This window comes from Megalops cyprinoides, chromosome 10 (assembly GCF_013368585.1).
Source record: "Megalops cyprinoides isolate fMegCyp1 chromosome 10, fMegCyp1.pri, whole genome shotgun sequence".
NCBI classification, from domain to species: domain Eukaryota; kingdom Metazoa; phylum Chordata; class Actinopteri; order Elopiformes; family Megalopidae; genus Megalops; species Megalops cyprinoides.
Genome location: NC_050592.1, coordinates 12981803 through 12994872, shown reverse-complemented (window position 1 = coordinate 12994872; position 13070 = coordinate 12981803). Strand labels below are relative to the sequence as shown.

Sequence of the window (13070 nt, the reverse complement as noted above, 5' to 3'; positions counted from 1 at the left end):
TGAATTAGCTCTACCGCCAACCTGCATCATCTTTACTGAGACAGAAAGGACAATAACAAAGGAGTTACACTGTCTGTCATTGGCAATGCATTTGGTCCTGTTCAGAGTGAACATACTGTGCATTTCTGGTGTTAACCTCCAATACTCTGGTCTCAGTCTGTTAAACCAAACACTAACTTTTAATGCATCAGAATTAGTATACTTAATGGAATATTTCCAGATTATTTCTGTCTATCTATCTACCTGACCATCCATCTGCATCATATTTATCAACTCAGTCTAAAATTAAAAATTTTCTCCAAAATAAGTCTTTTGATCACAATTTAATCACTTTTAAATGGAGGTTAGTTATCCAACTCTGTTGATTTCCACATTATTTCTGTAATATCCAGTATAAATCTACTTTCTTAGCAATTCCTGACCTACTACTTAAGACCCAGTCCAAAGAAGGAAGAAAGAGGTGAAACACACAGTGATGGGGTGACTAATTTTGCTTTGTCACTGAAAGAATGTCACTTTGTCACAAAGGAAACCTTTTGTTATCCCCATAATTGAATCACAACTGTTCCCCCATTGCTTATTACACCATATAAGAGATCATTTTTCTGTTGGTTGAGGTTATTGTTATTGAGGGGTGTATTGCAGTCTTGTATAATTAAAACTGGATCATTGCTGACTGTCATTGTAACCAAAAGAGCTAGACTTGAAACTCTCAGTTTGGTACATATATTGGGTAGAACAAAGTTTTCATAAAGGTCACAAACTGTGTAAAAGTGTAATTTATGCTATTTTTAGGGAGACCACTGACAAGATAGTGCACGTCTCCAGCAGGTTCTGACCTCACATTAGCTCACTTTTACAGTCTGGCAAAAGAACTTATTTGCAGTAATTAGATTTTACATGGGGCTTATTAAGCCATTTTGAAGGTATCCTGTAATGTAAGCTTAGCTCCACAAGGGGGCAACATTAATGTCACTCCAGCACTTGCCATTCATAATCTTCATGAGAATGGGTAATTTTGGAACATGTGTACACAATGCAACGAATGTCCATATATCAAACCTCTGTTCTGTAAAACAATGTGCAACATAAATAAATGCAAAGTCCTTATACCATGTAATAATTTCACTTGTAAGTTATCAAGTGTGTGTGTGTGTGTGTGTGTGTGCGTGTGTGTGTGTGTGTGTGTGTGTGTGTGTGTGTGTTTATCCATTAGGCTTTAGATAAATGAGATTTTTCACACAAACGTGCTATATGACTAATCATCATGCAACACTCCTCTTTTTTTTGGCTAAACCTCTGCCATGCTCAGCTATCTGAGGCATGCTGGTTTTTAGAGGGGGTGACTTCATTGCTTTAGCAAATGGTGACATGGCTGCCTGTATATATCTACACACCACGGGACAGTGGTCATATATACACAGAGGCCTGACGCATGGCCCTGGGACCACAGGGGGTTGAGTAACATGAGGAAGTTGACTGGCGCCAAATCCAGACTCATGACTCTCTCTGCTGGAAAGTATGCAACCATGCTACTTGATAACTAGCAAAAGCTGTTTGCAGGAGTTACTTAATCAATCAAATTATATTTGGTTTAGCATATTTTTACAATTTAATTGTCTGAAAACACTGATCAGAGCATATTTTCCAGTGGCAATCAAAAAACAGATGCTCCAGAACTAACTGGGGAAAAATCTGAAAATGACTGCTTGTCCCCAAGGAAAGAATCAAATGCTGTCAAAACCCAGAACAATTTAATGCACTTCTGCAAGAAATATGAGAACTGTGAGCTAACCTGAATCCGAGTGGCTGCCACACTGCGGTAACTCACCACCGTTAAATAATGACATGAGTTACTCTGTAGTGCCTATATGGTTGTGATGTAAATTAATATGGTTTACAAATCATTATGTTGGTAGTTACCATTGAACTAATTTGTATACTTCAACTACTGATCTGTTCCAGTCGTTGAAGGAAAGCCATCCTAAAGTGGCTAGTGGCTTGATGTCTACCAAACTTTAGTGGCTTAAAGTTAGGTTAACCATACATTTTCGCAAATGAGAACAAGACAAAACAGCTCCCTGAAATAAGTTTTGTATAAAATACTATGTAAGCAAGATTATGTGGGACAGGTTTCACATGGAAAACAGCTTTTTCTTAAAGGTCCAGATGACCTTTTAGTTTTATAGAACATCTGTTGTGAAGTCTCTTGCACCAAATTGCACCAAAAGGTGAACACTACTGTGGCCTGCATGATGCAAGTGTAGAAAAGAAGTGTTTTGTATGAGACGGAATATTAGAGCTCTTTCTTGCAAGCAGTGTTTTCTTGGCTTTTTGTAACTGAGAGAAACGTAAACCTGTCCAGCCCCACCTCACCACACTAATGTGCGGCAGTTGAAATTCAAAACTGTGTAGCAACTCATGGCTATGTGAATATTGTGGTTAATAAGAAGGTCCCACGTTTAAGATATTTTTGATAATGAACGGGGGAAAACGGAATTATAACATCCGATGTCTACACGATGTAAAAGCATCAGCCTACACCATTACCTCATGGACTCCATATGGAATTCCGCTTCCCTTAAAAAAAAAAAAACTTCTCCAACTCGTCGGTATTCGGCAAACTTCCTGAAAACTGCTGAGTATATAAAGAAGGCTCGTCTGACCGAGATTTAAGGACCTCAGCTTGCTCAAAGAAAGACTCTTCTCCTCTCTGACTGCAAAACTGGAACCGAGGTAAAACTTTTAACTACCTTTTCGGACAGTTGCTATTCGAACGACGTTATATATACACACCATCCACAGGGATACGTTGTTTATAGTATGTAGTTTTAATGTAATGCATTCAGCTATGTTTCACTTCTCAGTGTGACTTGCAATCGTTGTTTTGTTCATCCGTTCAGTATCACTGGGGTGGGGTGCCGCGAGAAGCTAACTCGGATTACAAAGAAAAATTGAAAAAGAAAACACTTGTCGCAAATTACAAAACAACATTTGTAATAGTGTATGTATAAGTCTGATTTAGTGTAGCTAACTTTATTAAGCGGAATTCATTGGTTACAGTAGTGCATTTTTTTCCGGCACGTGACAGATCTTTTAGACGCATTCGCCGAAATGAGCTAAGGCTTTTTTTTTCTTTATATAACAAACTTTTTTTTTTTTTTTTTGCCTCAGATGTGAAGTTGCTAGACTCCAGCATAAAATGACAAAGTGTCTGAATAACCCACTTCTCTATAAATTGGAAGAGTGATGCTTCAGTCGAGGCTGAGCATGAATATTTGCAAGAAATACCAAACATGCAAGAACATACTTTGCAGCCACAAGCTAATTGAAATAATGACCATAAATATAACGATCCTAATAATGTACACAGTTCTCAGTTTAGCTGGGATTATACAAACTAAAACATAATTGTATGAGATAGTATTAAATGTGATCTGGGTATCTATAGAAGATTACACTGTACAAATGCTGGGTAAATATGGGTTATTAAAGTACAATAATTAAATTACTTGTTTTAATACATGTTAAAGTGAAATCACTTGTTTGGTACTCAGACACCAGTGTATATGCGTAGGTGCAGCTCATTTTTGAAACAGTCACAAATGGCAACAGTATTTGTCACAGTATAATGTGAAATAAGGACCGCATATTTGAACAGTTGTAATGTGTAAAGATCTTAATAAATACATACTGAAACATTGCTTGGCACTTCTGCTGTGTGTCATCCAAGTTTCCCCCTGCCAAAATACCAGTATTTTAGTTTTAGTATATTTCAGTCTATTTAGTTTGGTTTTATTGGTTCGGTCGAATTGGCCCAGCTGAACTAAATGCAGGTGACTTCCTGTATGACATCTGCATCACCAGGTAGTAAGAACAAAACTCCTTAGAGGTACCTCGTTACTTCATCTTACGGTCTGAGGTGATACCACCCTGTTACATCTCCTGTGTTTTCTCCAAGAATGCTCCTGTGTGGAACTGTGTTGATGCTGCTAGCTTCGGCTCTGGCCTACTCAGAAAGACTGTACCTGGACTCAGAGTGGGAGAGCTGGAGGACAGCCCACAGGAGGGAGTATAATGGCTTGGTAGGTCCATGCAAAGTGACTGACATTTAATGAGACTGATTATCTTCCATGTCTTGCTGGCTGACTAGCTGGCTAGACCTGGGACACGATGGGCCCTATCAGGTAGCTAACAGGATGACTAATTTGGTATATACAGTGAAGGATAGTAAGGTCCTGTATCTATCTCTCTTATTAATGCACTAGCATATGTTAATGGGTATAAAGTTACCTTAGGCCTCCACTTTAATTTGAAACAATGCACTTTAAAAAACGGGTGAAATGGGAAAGCCACATGGGCATCCATTGGAAGCTGATATGGAAATAAATACAATTCCAGATCCAAGTCACAAACATATCAAAGTGTTACTTTTTCAAGCCTGATACAACATTGAATTTGAAATTCATTGAAATTAATGAAAAATAATGTGTAAGATAAGAGGCAGAGTTGGACATTGCTTGACCTTTGACGTGACAGGGTGAAGAGGAAATCCGTAGGACCATCTGGGAGAAGAATATGCAGCTGATCGAGGCCCACAACCGTGAATATGAATTGGGCATTCACACCTACGAGCTGGGTATGAACCACCTCGGAGACATGGTAAGTGCCTTTCTCTAATCTGACTATTGTTCAACAGCCTCATGAAACTTTGTATTTTTATAGCAGTATGAAATCAGAAACAGTGTCAGCATTATAACAGTTTTATCAGCATTTATTCAGAGTGATTTATAGTGCCTCAATATGTTCATTTGAAGCTTGGTGCGAACCTGTTGAGTTGCTTTTATTTGCATGTATTAGACCTGGCCATGTGGTCCATGACCCAATACTTTGAAACTAAACCAGGTTTAATGGATTTGAGCACTCAAGATCTAATGTCCCAAAATGTAGCAGAATGCAGTCCTGTGCAAGGAATACATTTATATACTACTGTAAAAAATAATGGCTAGTATGTACCCTGTTTAAGTCCCTTGATGTGATTTGGATTTGTTTATATTTGGCTTTGTTTATGCAGGTGAGCCTCTACACCTCATTGTCGAGGTTCACACAGAATTTCACTGGCTACTGTATTGTGAAAGCACTTACCTGCAAAACACATTCTTCTTTTTCCTTTTATTTCTGGTTACAGGAATACCAGCGGATTACCATGTTTCTGTTGCTGAAAGCAATATAAACACATACGTATAAAACTGTTCTCTTACCGTACTGCAACACAGATTTGGTCATAGGCAAGGCAAAATTGAAGCATCAATACATTCTAGTTGACTGTGTCATCACAAGAGTATATGAGTGCAATAAAAACAGATGATTTGAGGGTCATGTACAGTACGTAAAGGCTGTGCCTAAACATGCAGTCAGATGGTTTAATTACCAGAGTCTCCCACTGAAGAATGTTTGGCTGAGAGCTCAGCTCCTGTATAAACACACACTGTAGAGCATTGTAATGATAAGTTGATGCCCTCTAAACTGGTGCAACATCTGTACTATTTTGTTGACAAGGGAAAGTAAACAGGTACACCCTCATCTCCCCCTGATTTTTTTTCTTCTCCAACCAGACCTCAGAGGAAGTGGCAGAAAAGTTGACTGGCCTACAGGTCCCGCTGTTCAGGGATCCCAACAACACCTTCATCCCCGACTACAGCATGAGGAAGCTGCCCAAAGCCATCGACTACCGCAAGCTCGGCTACGTCACCCCTGTCAAGAACCAGGTCAGAGGAGAAAATCAGGACAGTGCGACATTTAGAGCACTTGCAGGTTCAGGAGTGATTCAGAATTTTTCAGTTAGGCTGCTTTTCGCATGAGATTGTAAACCTGTTTGGAATCAAACAAAACAAACAAATTTTCAATTTGTTAAAATTGTGTTTAAAAAATAAACCTAGACTAATAGGATATATAGCTCACTGTATTTTATTTATCATATTGGGTATAGAGCCATGGACCTTCTATGAATAAAGAAACTAAACTATCATAATAGTGCTCAGTAATAATAAACTGGACTGTAACTCATCAATGTAAATAGCCCTTACCTGAAGTACACAAAATTAAATGTTTTTGTCATACAGAAGGATTCCTGACAGACTCAGACCAGCTCATATGAATTGAATATCGACTCACATTACATGTATGTTAATATTAATGGCTTACTCTACCAGCAGCAGGTCCATATTGTGTCGAATTCAGGATTCAAGATTTAAGAGTGGACACTGTGCTCCCTCTAGTGGCAAATAACTACTACAGCATCTGCTGTGGAGTAATCATTTGAATTTGAACCCTTTGTTATTGTGTCTCATAGAGGTCCATCTTATGTTGGATATGTCTTATATTTTTATATCTTATCTGATAGATCTTATCTTAGTCATAGGTCTGTCTTTATTGATAAGATATGGTTGCCTCTGCAGTGTAAAATGGGCAAGGATAATTCTAACTAAAGTATCTAAAAATATTCCCAAACACAGACACCACAGGACAAAAAAAACGACAGAAATAAGCACATTTAAAAAGTCAAACAGAAACTGGCATATGACCACTGCCACCACAAAACCATATGTTCTGTTCAGTTATCTCGTCTGGTGCCCCTGCCAGACACTTGTGTTTAAATTAGTTTAATTGGACAGGTGTAACTAACTTGCATAGACAATGGCTGGCCCTTACTCACACACATGCACACAATGGCAATCACAATTATCCAGTTAGACATTAGTCAGATAGAATAGATATGCTGTTGGCAAAATGGTAAACACATGCTGATTTAAGGTCCTCAATTTAACTTTTAAGGAACATTGAAGAAACCATTCACTACCATACCACTTCCAACATTTTTAAAGACTGCAGTTTTTTTAATACAAGTGAAGGCTCTTCTTTCACAAATACACAAGCTTGTATAATCCATGCACATTGCTTGTGATTCTACTATTTAAGGTACATTAATTGACTCTGATCATGTAACTATGCAGGACTGTATCTGTGCTCAAATAAGCAGACATTAATGCTGGCATAGATGTACCTAGACCATCCCCAAACATCCTGAATAAGTCTCTACCGCATCTTACACAACATATGTTGGGGGGATTAAGATGAAATATAAAATAAATAAAGCTAATTGGCTGCTGGGGGCAGAAACTACTTGACTGGGAACTGTTGGTCCTGCAATTTGTTATCAGATGCTAGCATGCCACCTGGTGGACATATAGGAGCAATGCAGTCTGACATAAACGTGATTGGAATGTTCCAGGGAGCTTGTGGATCTTGCTGGGCCTTTAGCTCAGTAGGGGCCCTGGAAGGCCAGCTGATGAAGACCCAGGGAAAACTGCTGTCCCTCAGTCCTCAGAACCTTGTGGACTGTGTCACTGAGAACAATGGCTGTGGAGGTGGCTACATGACCAATGCCTTTAAATATGTCAAGAACAACGGAGGCATTGACTCTGAGGACAGTTACCCCTACATTGGACAGGTAGGGTTTTATAGTTTGTATGACATATAATAACTCATATATATGTATATTTAAACAAATAAGAGTAATAATTCGAATATTAATATTTATATATATATAACATACTCTTTCATTAGGTGTTGATATAAAATACATCTTACATCTTTTGTACATAAAGTACATACAGCTTCTGCAGGTGTATTCCAGCTTGTCTAAAAACATCAGAGTGTGTGCATAACCTTTTTGCTTTGTGACCTATATTTGTTTACATGTCACTGAAGTGAGATCAAACCTGCCTGTGCCATTCTAGAACACTTAGAGTGACTCTTAGTGCATATCTTGTCAGGATGAGCAGTGTGACTACAGTCCATCAGGAAAGGCAGCTGAGTGCCAGAGCTACAAAGAGGTCAAGGAGGGAGACGAGCGGGCACTGCAGGCCGCTGTAGCCAAGGTGGGGCCTGTCTCCGTGGGAATCGATGCCACCCTCTACAGCTTCCAGTTCTACAAGAGGGGTAGGCTGCATGCATCTCTTCTAAAGCACTGTGCTGGAATACCTAATAGGACTCTTATTAGGTCATGCGTCATACATATCAGTACCAGTATCAGTACCAGACCTTATTATGATTGCGGTCAAATAACATGATTTGTCAAATCATTCCAAATGAATGATGAAACCTGGATCAAATGAAACCAGAGTGTGATGCCACAGGCTGTTGTAAATGCTGATGAGTAGCTCACTTCCCCTGTTAATTACCTAGGTGTGTACTATGATCGCAACTGCAACAAAGATGACATCAACCATGCAGTGCTGGCTGTAGGCTATGGCGTCAGCAGCAAAGGAAAAAAGTACTGGATCGTCAAGAACAGGTGGGTGTGTGTTTAGCCACAGAATGATTGAGGAAGGATAAAAACAGCATTCAGCTGTTGTATCTTATCTTACTAAATATATTGTCATCATTGTTCCATAAATGATGCCCTTCTCATCTGTCTCTTTCATACAGCTGGGGTGAAGAGTGGGGAAACAAGGGCTACATTCTGATGGCACGTAACCGTGGCAACGTGTGTGGCATTGCCAACCTCGCCAGTTTTCCCATCATGTAACTTCCAGAGGGCACCAGGACAGGAAGGCAAGGGAGAGTTGTCCAAACAACCTTGAAACGTTTGTACCCAACACGGACTGAAACATACCACATGAGAACTAGAGCATCATAAATCAAAGTGCTGATCTGGAGGCTGGCCTGCAGGTTGACCTTAGTTGTCTTACAGCTTCCTGCCTTTATGCTACCTTCGTTTGCACCATTGTATTTCCCAGTGTTCCTCCACAAACATTTTTATTTTGTACCCCTTTGTTGTTGTACTCTGCTGTCTGTTCAGCTGTAACGAGTGTGGCTGCAATGGTGAAATGGAGTGCATGAATGATCCAGAACGCTTAAAAGCATTACAACATCAAGACCTTGCAACTGGCAAACCTGGTGACTTAATATCGCTGTGCACTAGGAGCGTTCTCTCACTCCCTGAGAAAATGCAGTGGCATTAGCCGAACAAAATGTTTCTGATTGTGTGCAATATTCGTCATGGTGTATGTCAAACTAGGGTCCTACTGGTGGGGATGCTGTTTTTGTCAACTCTGTATTGTTGTTGTTCAGCACTGTTCTGATGAACATGCAATTTTATTTTCAATGTTTTGAAAAGCCATTAATGTTTATGCTACTCAATAAACCATGGTTCATTATCTTTACAAAAATGATTTTCTGTGTCAAATATTAATACTCTCCCTAATTTGTTTACTATAATTTGAGTAAAATTCTAATAACGTTTCTGTTTTTCTATACTTCTATTTTTTATTCTATTCTATACTTTATTCTATATTCTACTACATTCTTCTTTTATTCTCTATAAACAGAATTGCAAATGTCAACGACTGAACGCAACACATGTTAAAAATAATTTTAATGATAGTTTAACATCAACAATAAGAAGTCATAATGATAATAACAATGTTGTGTGTTTTAAATGACCTCACCCAGGTCCTCTGACAGTTGATCCTAGACAGGAAGGTTGCAGGGTCATGCTGCGTAACAAAGATTGATGACAAAGTATATTTTCATTGCAAACAAAAGCATTTTATCTATTGTAAATCCCTTGTTTGTGAGTCACATAAAGAACAACCCTTGACTGAAGTAATTTACAAAAGTTGGTTCATTAGTCATCAAGCTGTGTAAATGCATTATGCAATCTGTAAGGTGCACTTGATCAAGGTGTTAGTGAAGCTAATAATTTAATGCTGTCCAAAGACTTTCATCTAATATTCCGATAATGCTGGACAGGTGGTGTGTAAAACAGCAAAAAGACATGAGGAAATGAGGTAGATTGATAATGATGGCTTTCAATTACAGCCTTAATGAGTTTTTTTGACTCATTATTGGAGCTGCTTGACTCAATACTTCAATCACCTGGTCTTTGGATTGAATCCACCTGTTCTAGTTTCTAGAGCAATCTTGGAGTCACAATATATTGAGGTGGAAGGCTTCAGTCCATATTCATTGTGTTGCTTTTTTCCTTCTAGGTATTGCATAACATCTGTTTAGCAATACTCATTCAGGTAAGTGGGGTTCTGAGAGAAGTAACATAATGGTGAATAACTTGAAGTGTTCCAAAGTATAATTTTTGGTTTAATTTTGTATACGCCTGTGGTGTGCCTTTCTCTCTGCTGTGTGTACCATCACTAAAATCAAGACAAGCTCTTGATCATTGTATGGTATGGTAATGGTTTGTCTTAGTTTAGTTTGCTCTCCCCAGCACACCTGTGCCTAGGTCCAGGTCTTGAGAATGATGTTTGGGAGCCTGTTGACTGCAATGCTCTGTGGGGCAGCAGTGGCCCTCATCAGCCCAGATCTGGACCTCTACTGGCAGATATGGAAGGACAGACATGACAAGGTGTACCTGTTTGAGGTAAAGGAATACTCTAAAGTTGGGTGTCTTGTCAGTTCTAGAATTGGCACTGAACTGTTTGTCCATAGGCTGAAGAGATGGAACGGAGGCAGATTTGGGAGAAAAACCTCCAGCTGATTGCACTACACAACTTGGAAGCGTCCATGGGGATGCATACTTATGACCTGGGCATGAACCACATGGGAGATATGGTGAGATTTTTAGCTACCTGAGGCTTAATGCTGCAGTGGTTTGGGCCCACATCCTCCCACTCCTTGTGGTCTCCTCCCCTGTCTACAGACCACAGAAGAGATTCTTGATTCCCTGGCTTTGACCCGTGTACCATCAGATTTCAATAGGGGCTCCTCTCCTTTTGTGGGCTCATCCAGAGCCCCTCTTCCTGACACCGTTGACTGGAGGGAGAAGGGGTTTGTTACTGAAGTCAAGAGCCAGGTATTTGAAATGGGCTTCTCAATCCTTGGCTAGTTTGACCATTTGGTTTCAACAGCTGCTATAGCTCCCTCTGGTCCAGGGGCTGTTAAAAAGCAGTTTACTATGTTGAAGGCATTTTATGGTTGCAGGGAAGGTGTGGTTCCTGCTGGGCCTTCAGTGCTGCTGGGGCCCTGGAGGGCCAGCTGATGAAGACTCGGGGAAAACTAGTCTCCCTCAGCCCTCAAAACCTGGTTGACTGCTCTTACAAATATGGCAACAAAGGCTGTAATGGAGGATTCATGACTCAGGCCTTCCAGTATGTCATTGACCATGGCATAGAAACGGATGCCTTCTACCCCTACACTGGCATGGTATGTAGAGTTTTTGGTGGAATGTTCTCCTTGAAGCATACTCCTGATTCTCGCTCCTTGTATTTAGGTGGGGGAGTGCAAATACAATGTAGCCTATTGTGCTGCCAACTGCACCGCCTATAGGTTCCTGCCTAAGGGTGATGAAATGGCACTGAAACGCGCCCTGGCCACTGTTGGCCCAGTCTCTGTGGCCATTGATGCTTCCCAGCCACATTTCCACTTCTACCGCAGCGGTATGTGACCATGAATTTCTACTTTGGCTGTGGACTAATTATCTCCAGTTTAAATGCTTGGCGTTCCACTGTAGCTTTCCCTTTGGTCATCGCACTGTCACCTTTGCAGGTGTTTACCGTGACCCTACTTGCACCCAGAAGGTAAACCATGGTGTCCTGGCAGTCGGTTATGGTACACTGAATGGAGAGGACTACTGGCTAGTGAAGAACAGGTAAGGTGACTTGCACCATGCAAGAATTTGCCTTTCAGCTGAAATGCCTCACTAATGGTGACATGAGAAGCTAGATTTGCCAATGACAGGCAGTCAGGATGTGCTGAGGTGCACTGTTAAGCTTCTGCAAATGGGTGTCATCCACACTTGGTCAAAGTGCACCATAGGCAAGGGTGTACCTCAGTGTCACATGTTATCTTGGTTCTTGATAAGGTCTCTACCTGTAAGGCTCATGCTGACATGCTATGTTTAATTCATTAAAACTGCATGAGTGGCATCAAATGCTTAACTACATTTGTGTAACTTTTCAGCTGGGGAAAGAATTTTGGGGACCAAGGCTACATTCGCATGGCACGAAACAAGAACAACCAGTGTGGTATTGCCCTGTATGGCTGCTATCCCCTTATGTGATGCCTGAAGGAAAGGAATTAACAATGCCTGAACCTGTAGGCATATTTTGTACTTAATACTATTAAGGTTTCTGATTTAAAATATGTACAATGTGTAAAACAGCCATTAATTTTAATGTTTTTATGTAACTTGTTAAACCAAATAAATTTCCTTTTAACTCTTTGTAGTTTTGTATTGTCCATTACCTGATCTGCCTTATTTGTGACCAACTGTTAAAAACCTTTAATCCTGCCATATCATAGGAAATGATGCAACAGTCATGTGGTTGTGACCAATATGGCAAGTCTGGAGAGAAGGGAAGGTGATGTAAAATTTTAATAGGTTAGTGCAACACAAGACAACTTCACATGAGGTATTCAAAGGAATTTCATTTGTCAGTACAAAATGTTCCACAAGTTGCCCTTAAAGACTTTGGTTTCACACCCAATGAAAAGGCTAATCAGCACTGAAAGAAACACACATGGAAAATGTAGTAGTGATGAACCAGAATGCCATTAGGGGGTCTGCCTTAGTAATTCTGCTCCTTTTGCATCTTCATTTGACTACTAAGGACATACAACCTTTACAATAACAGATTGTCTACTTGAGCCTTTTATGTCTCATGGGTCACTTTTTAAATAGCACTATGCCCTTGCAGATAATGCATTGCTAAAAACCCTTTTTTTTTTTTCCCCAACCTCTCCTGGAGGACCCCTTGTTCTGCATGTTAGATCTCTCCCTGCTCCAACACAACTGATTCAAATGATCAACTTATGAACTCTTGAAGTTGCTTAATAAACTGATCATTTTAAAATCTGTGTTGGGAGCAGGGAGAGATCTAAAACATGCAGGACAAGGGGTCCTCCAGGAGAGGTTTGGGAAACGCTGCATGAAGGGATTGATTCCAGCACATTGAGTTTTGAAGGCTAGGGGGTTACAGCCATTTGCTGGTAGGGTTGACTCTTTGGTTCTGTGTACAGAAAATGCACCTCATTTGAGGTAGACAAGGCCA

The 13070-nt window shown here is 40.1% G+C and overlaps 2 protein-coding genes across 2 annotated transcripts; both read left to right on the top strand.

Moving 5' to 3' along the window:
- Positions 1-2665: 2665 nt before the first annotated feature.
- On the top strand, positions 2666-9077 carry ctsk (cathepsin K). Its single transcript, XM_036538488.1, has 8 exons — positions 2666-2736; positions 3962-4085; positions 4540-4662; positions 5616-5768; positions 7292-7510; positions 7836-8001; positions 8248-8356; positions 8491-9077. The coding sequence occupies exons 2-8, from the start codon at positions 3963-3965 to the stop codon at positions 8588-8590; spliced, it is 993 nt and encodes a 330-aa protein (XP_036394381.1). The 5' UTR covers positions 2666-2736; position 3962; the 3' UTR covers positions 8591-9077.
- A 967-nt stretch (positions 9078-10044) lies between these two features.
- Positions 10045-12079, top strand: LOC118784012 (cathepsin S-like). Its single transcript, XM_036537981.1, has 8 exons — positions 10045-10091; positions 10289-10441; positions 10510-10632; positions 10721-10873; positions 11002-11223; positions 11291-11456; positions 11566-11668; positions 11980-12079. The coding sequence occupies exons 2-8, from the start codon at positions 10319-10321 to the stop codon at positions 12077-12079; spliced, it is 990 nt and encodes a 329-aa protein (XP_036393874.1). The 5' UTR covers positions 10045-10091; positions 10289-10318.
- Positions 12080-13070: the final 991 nt, after the last annotated feature.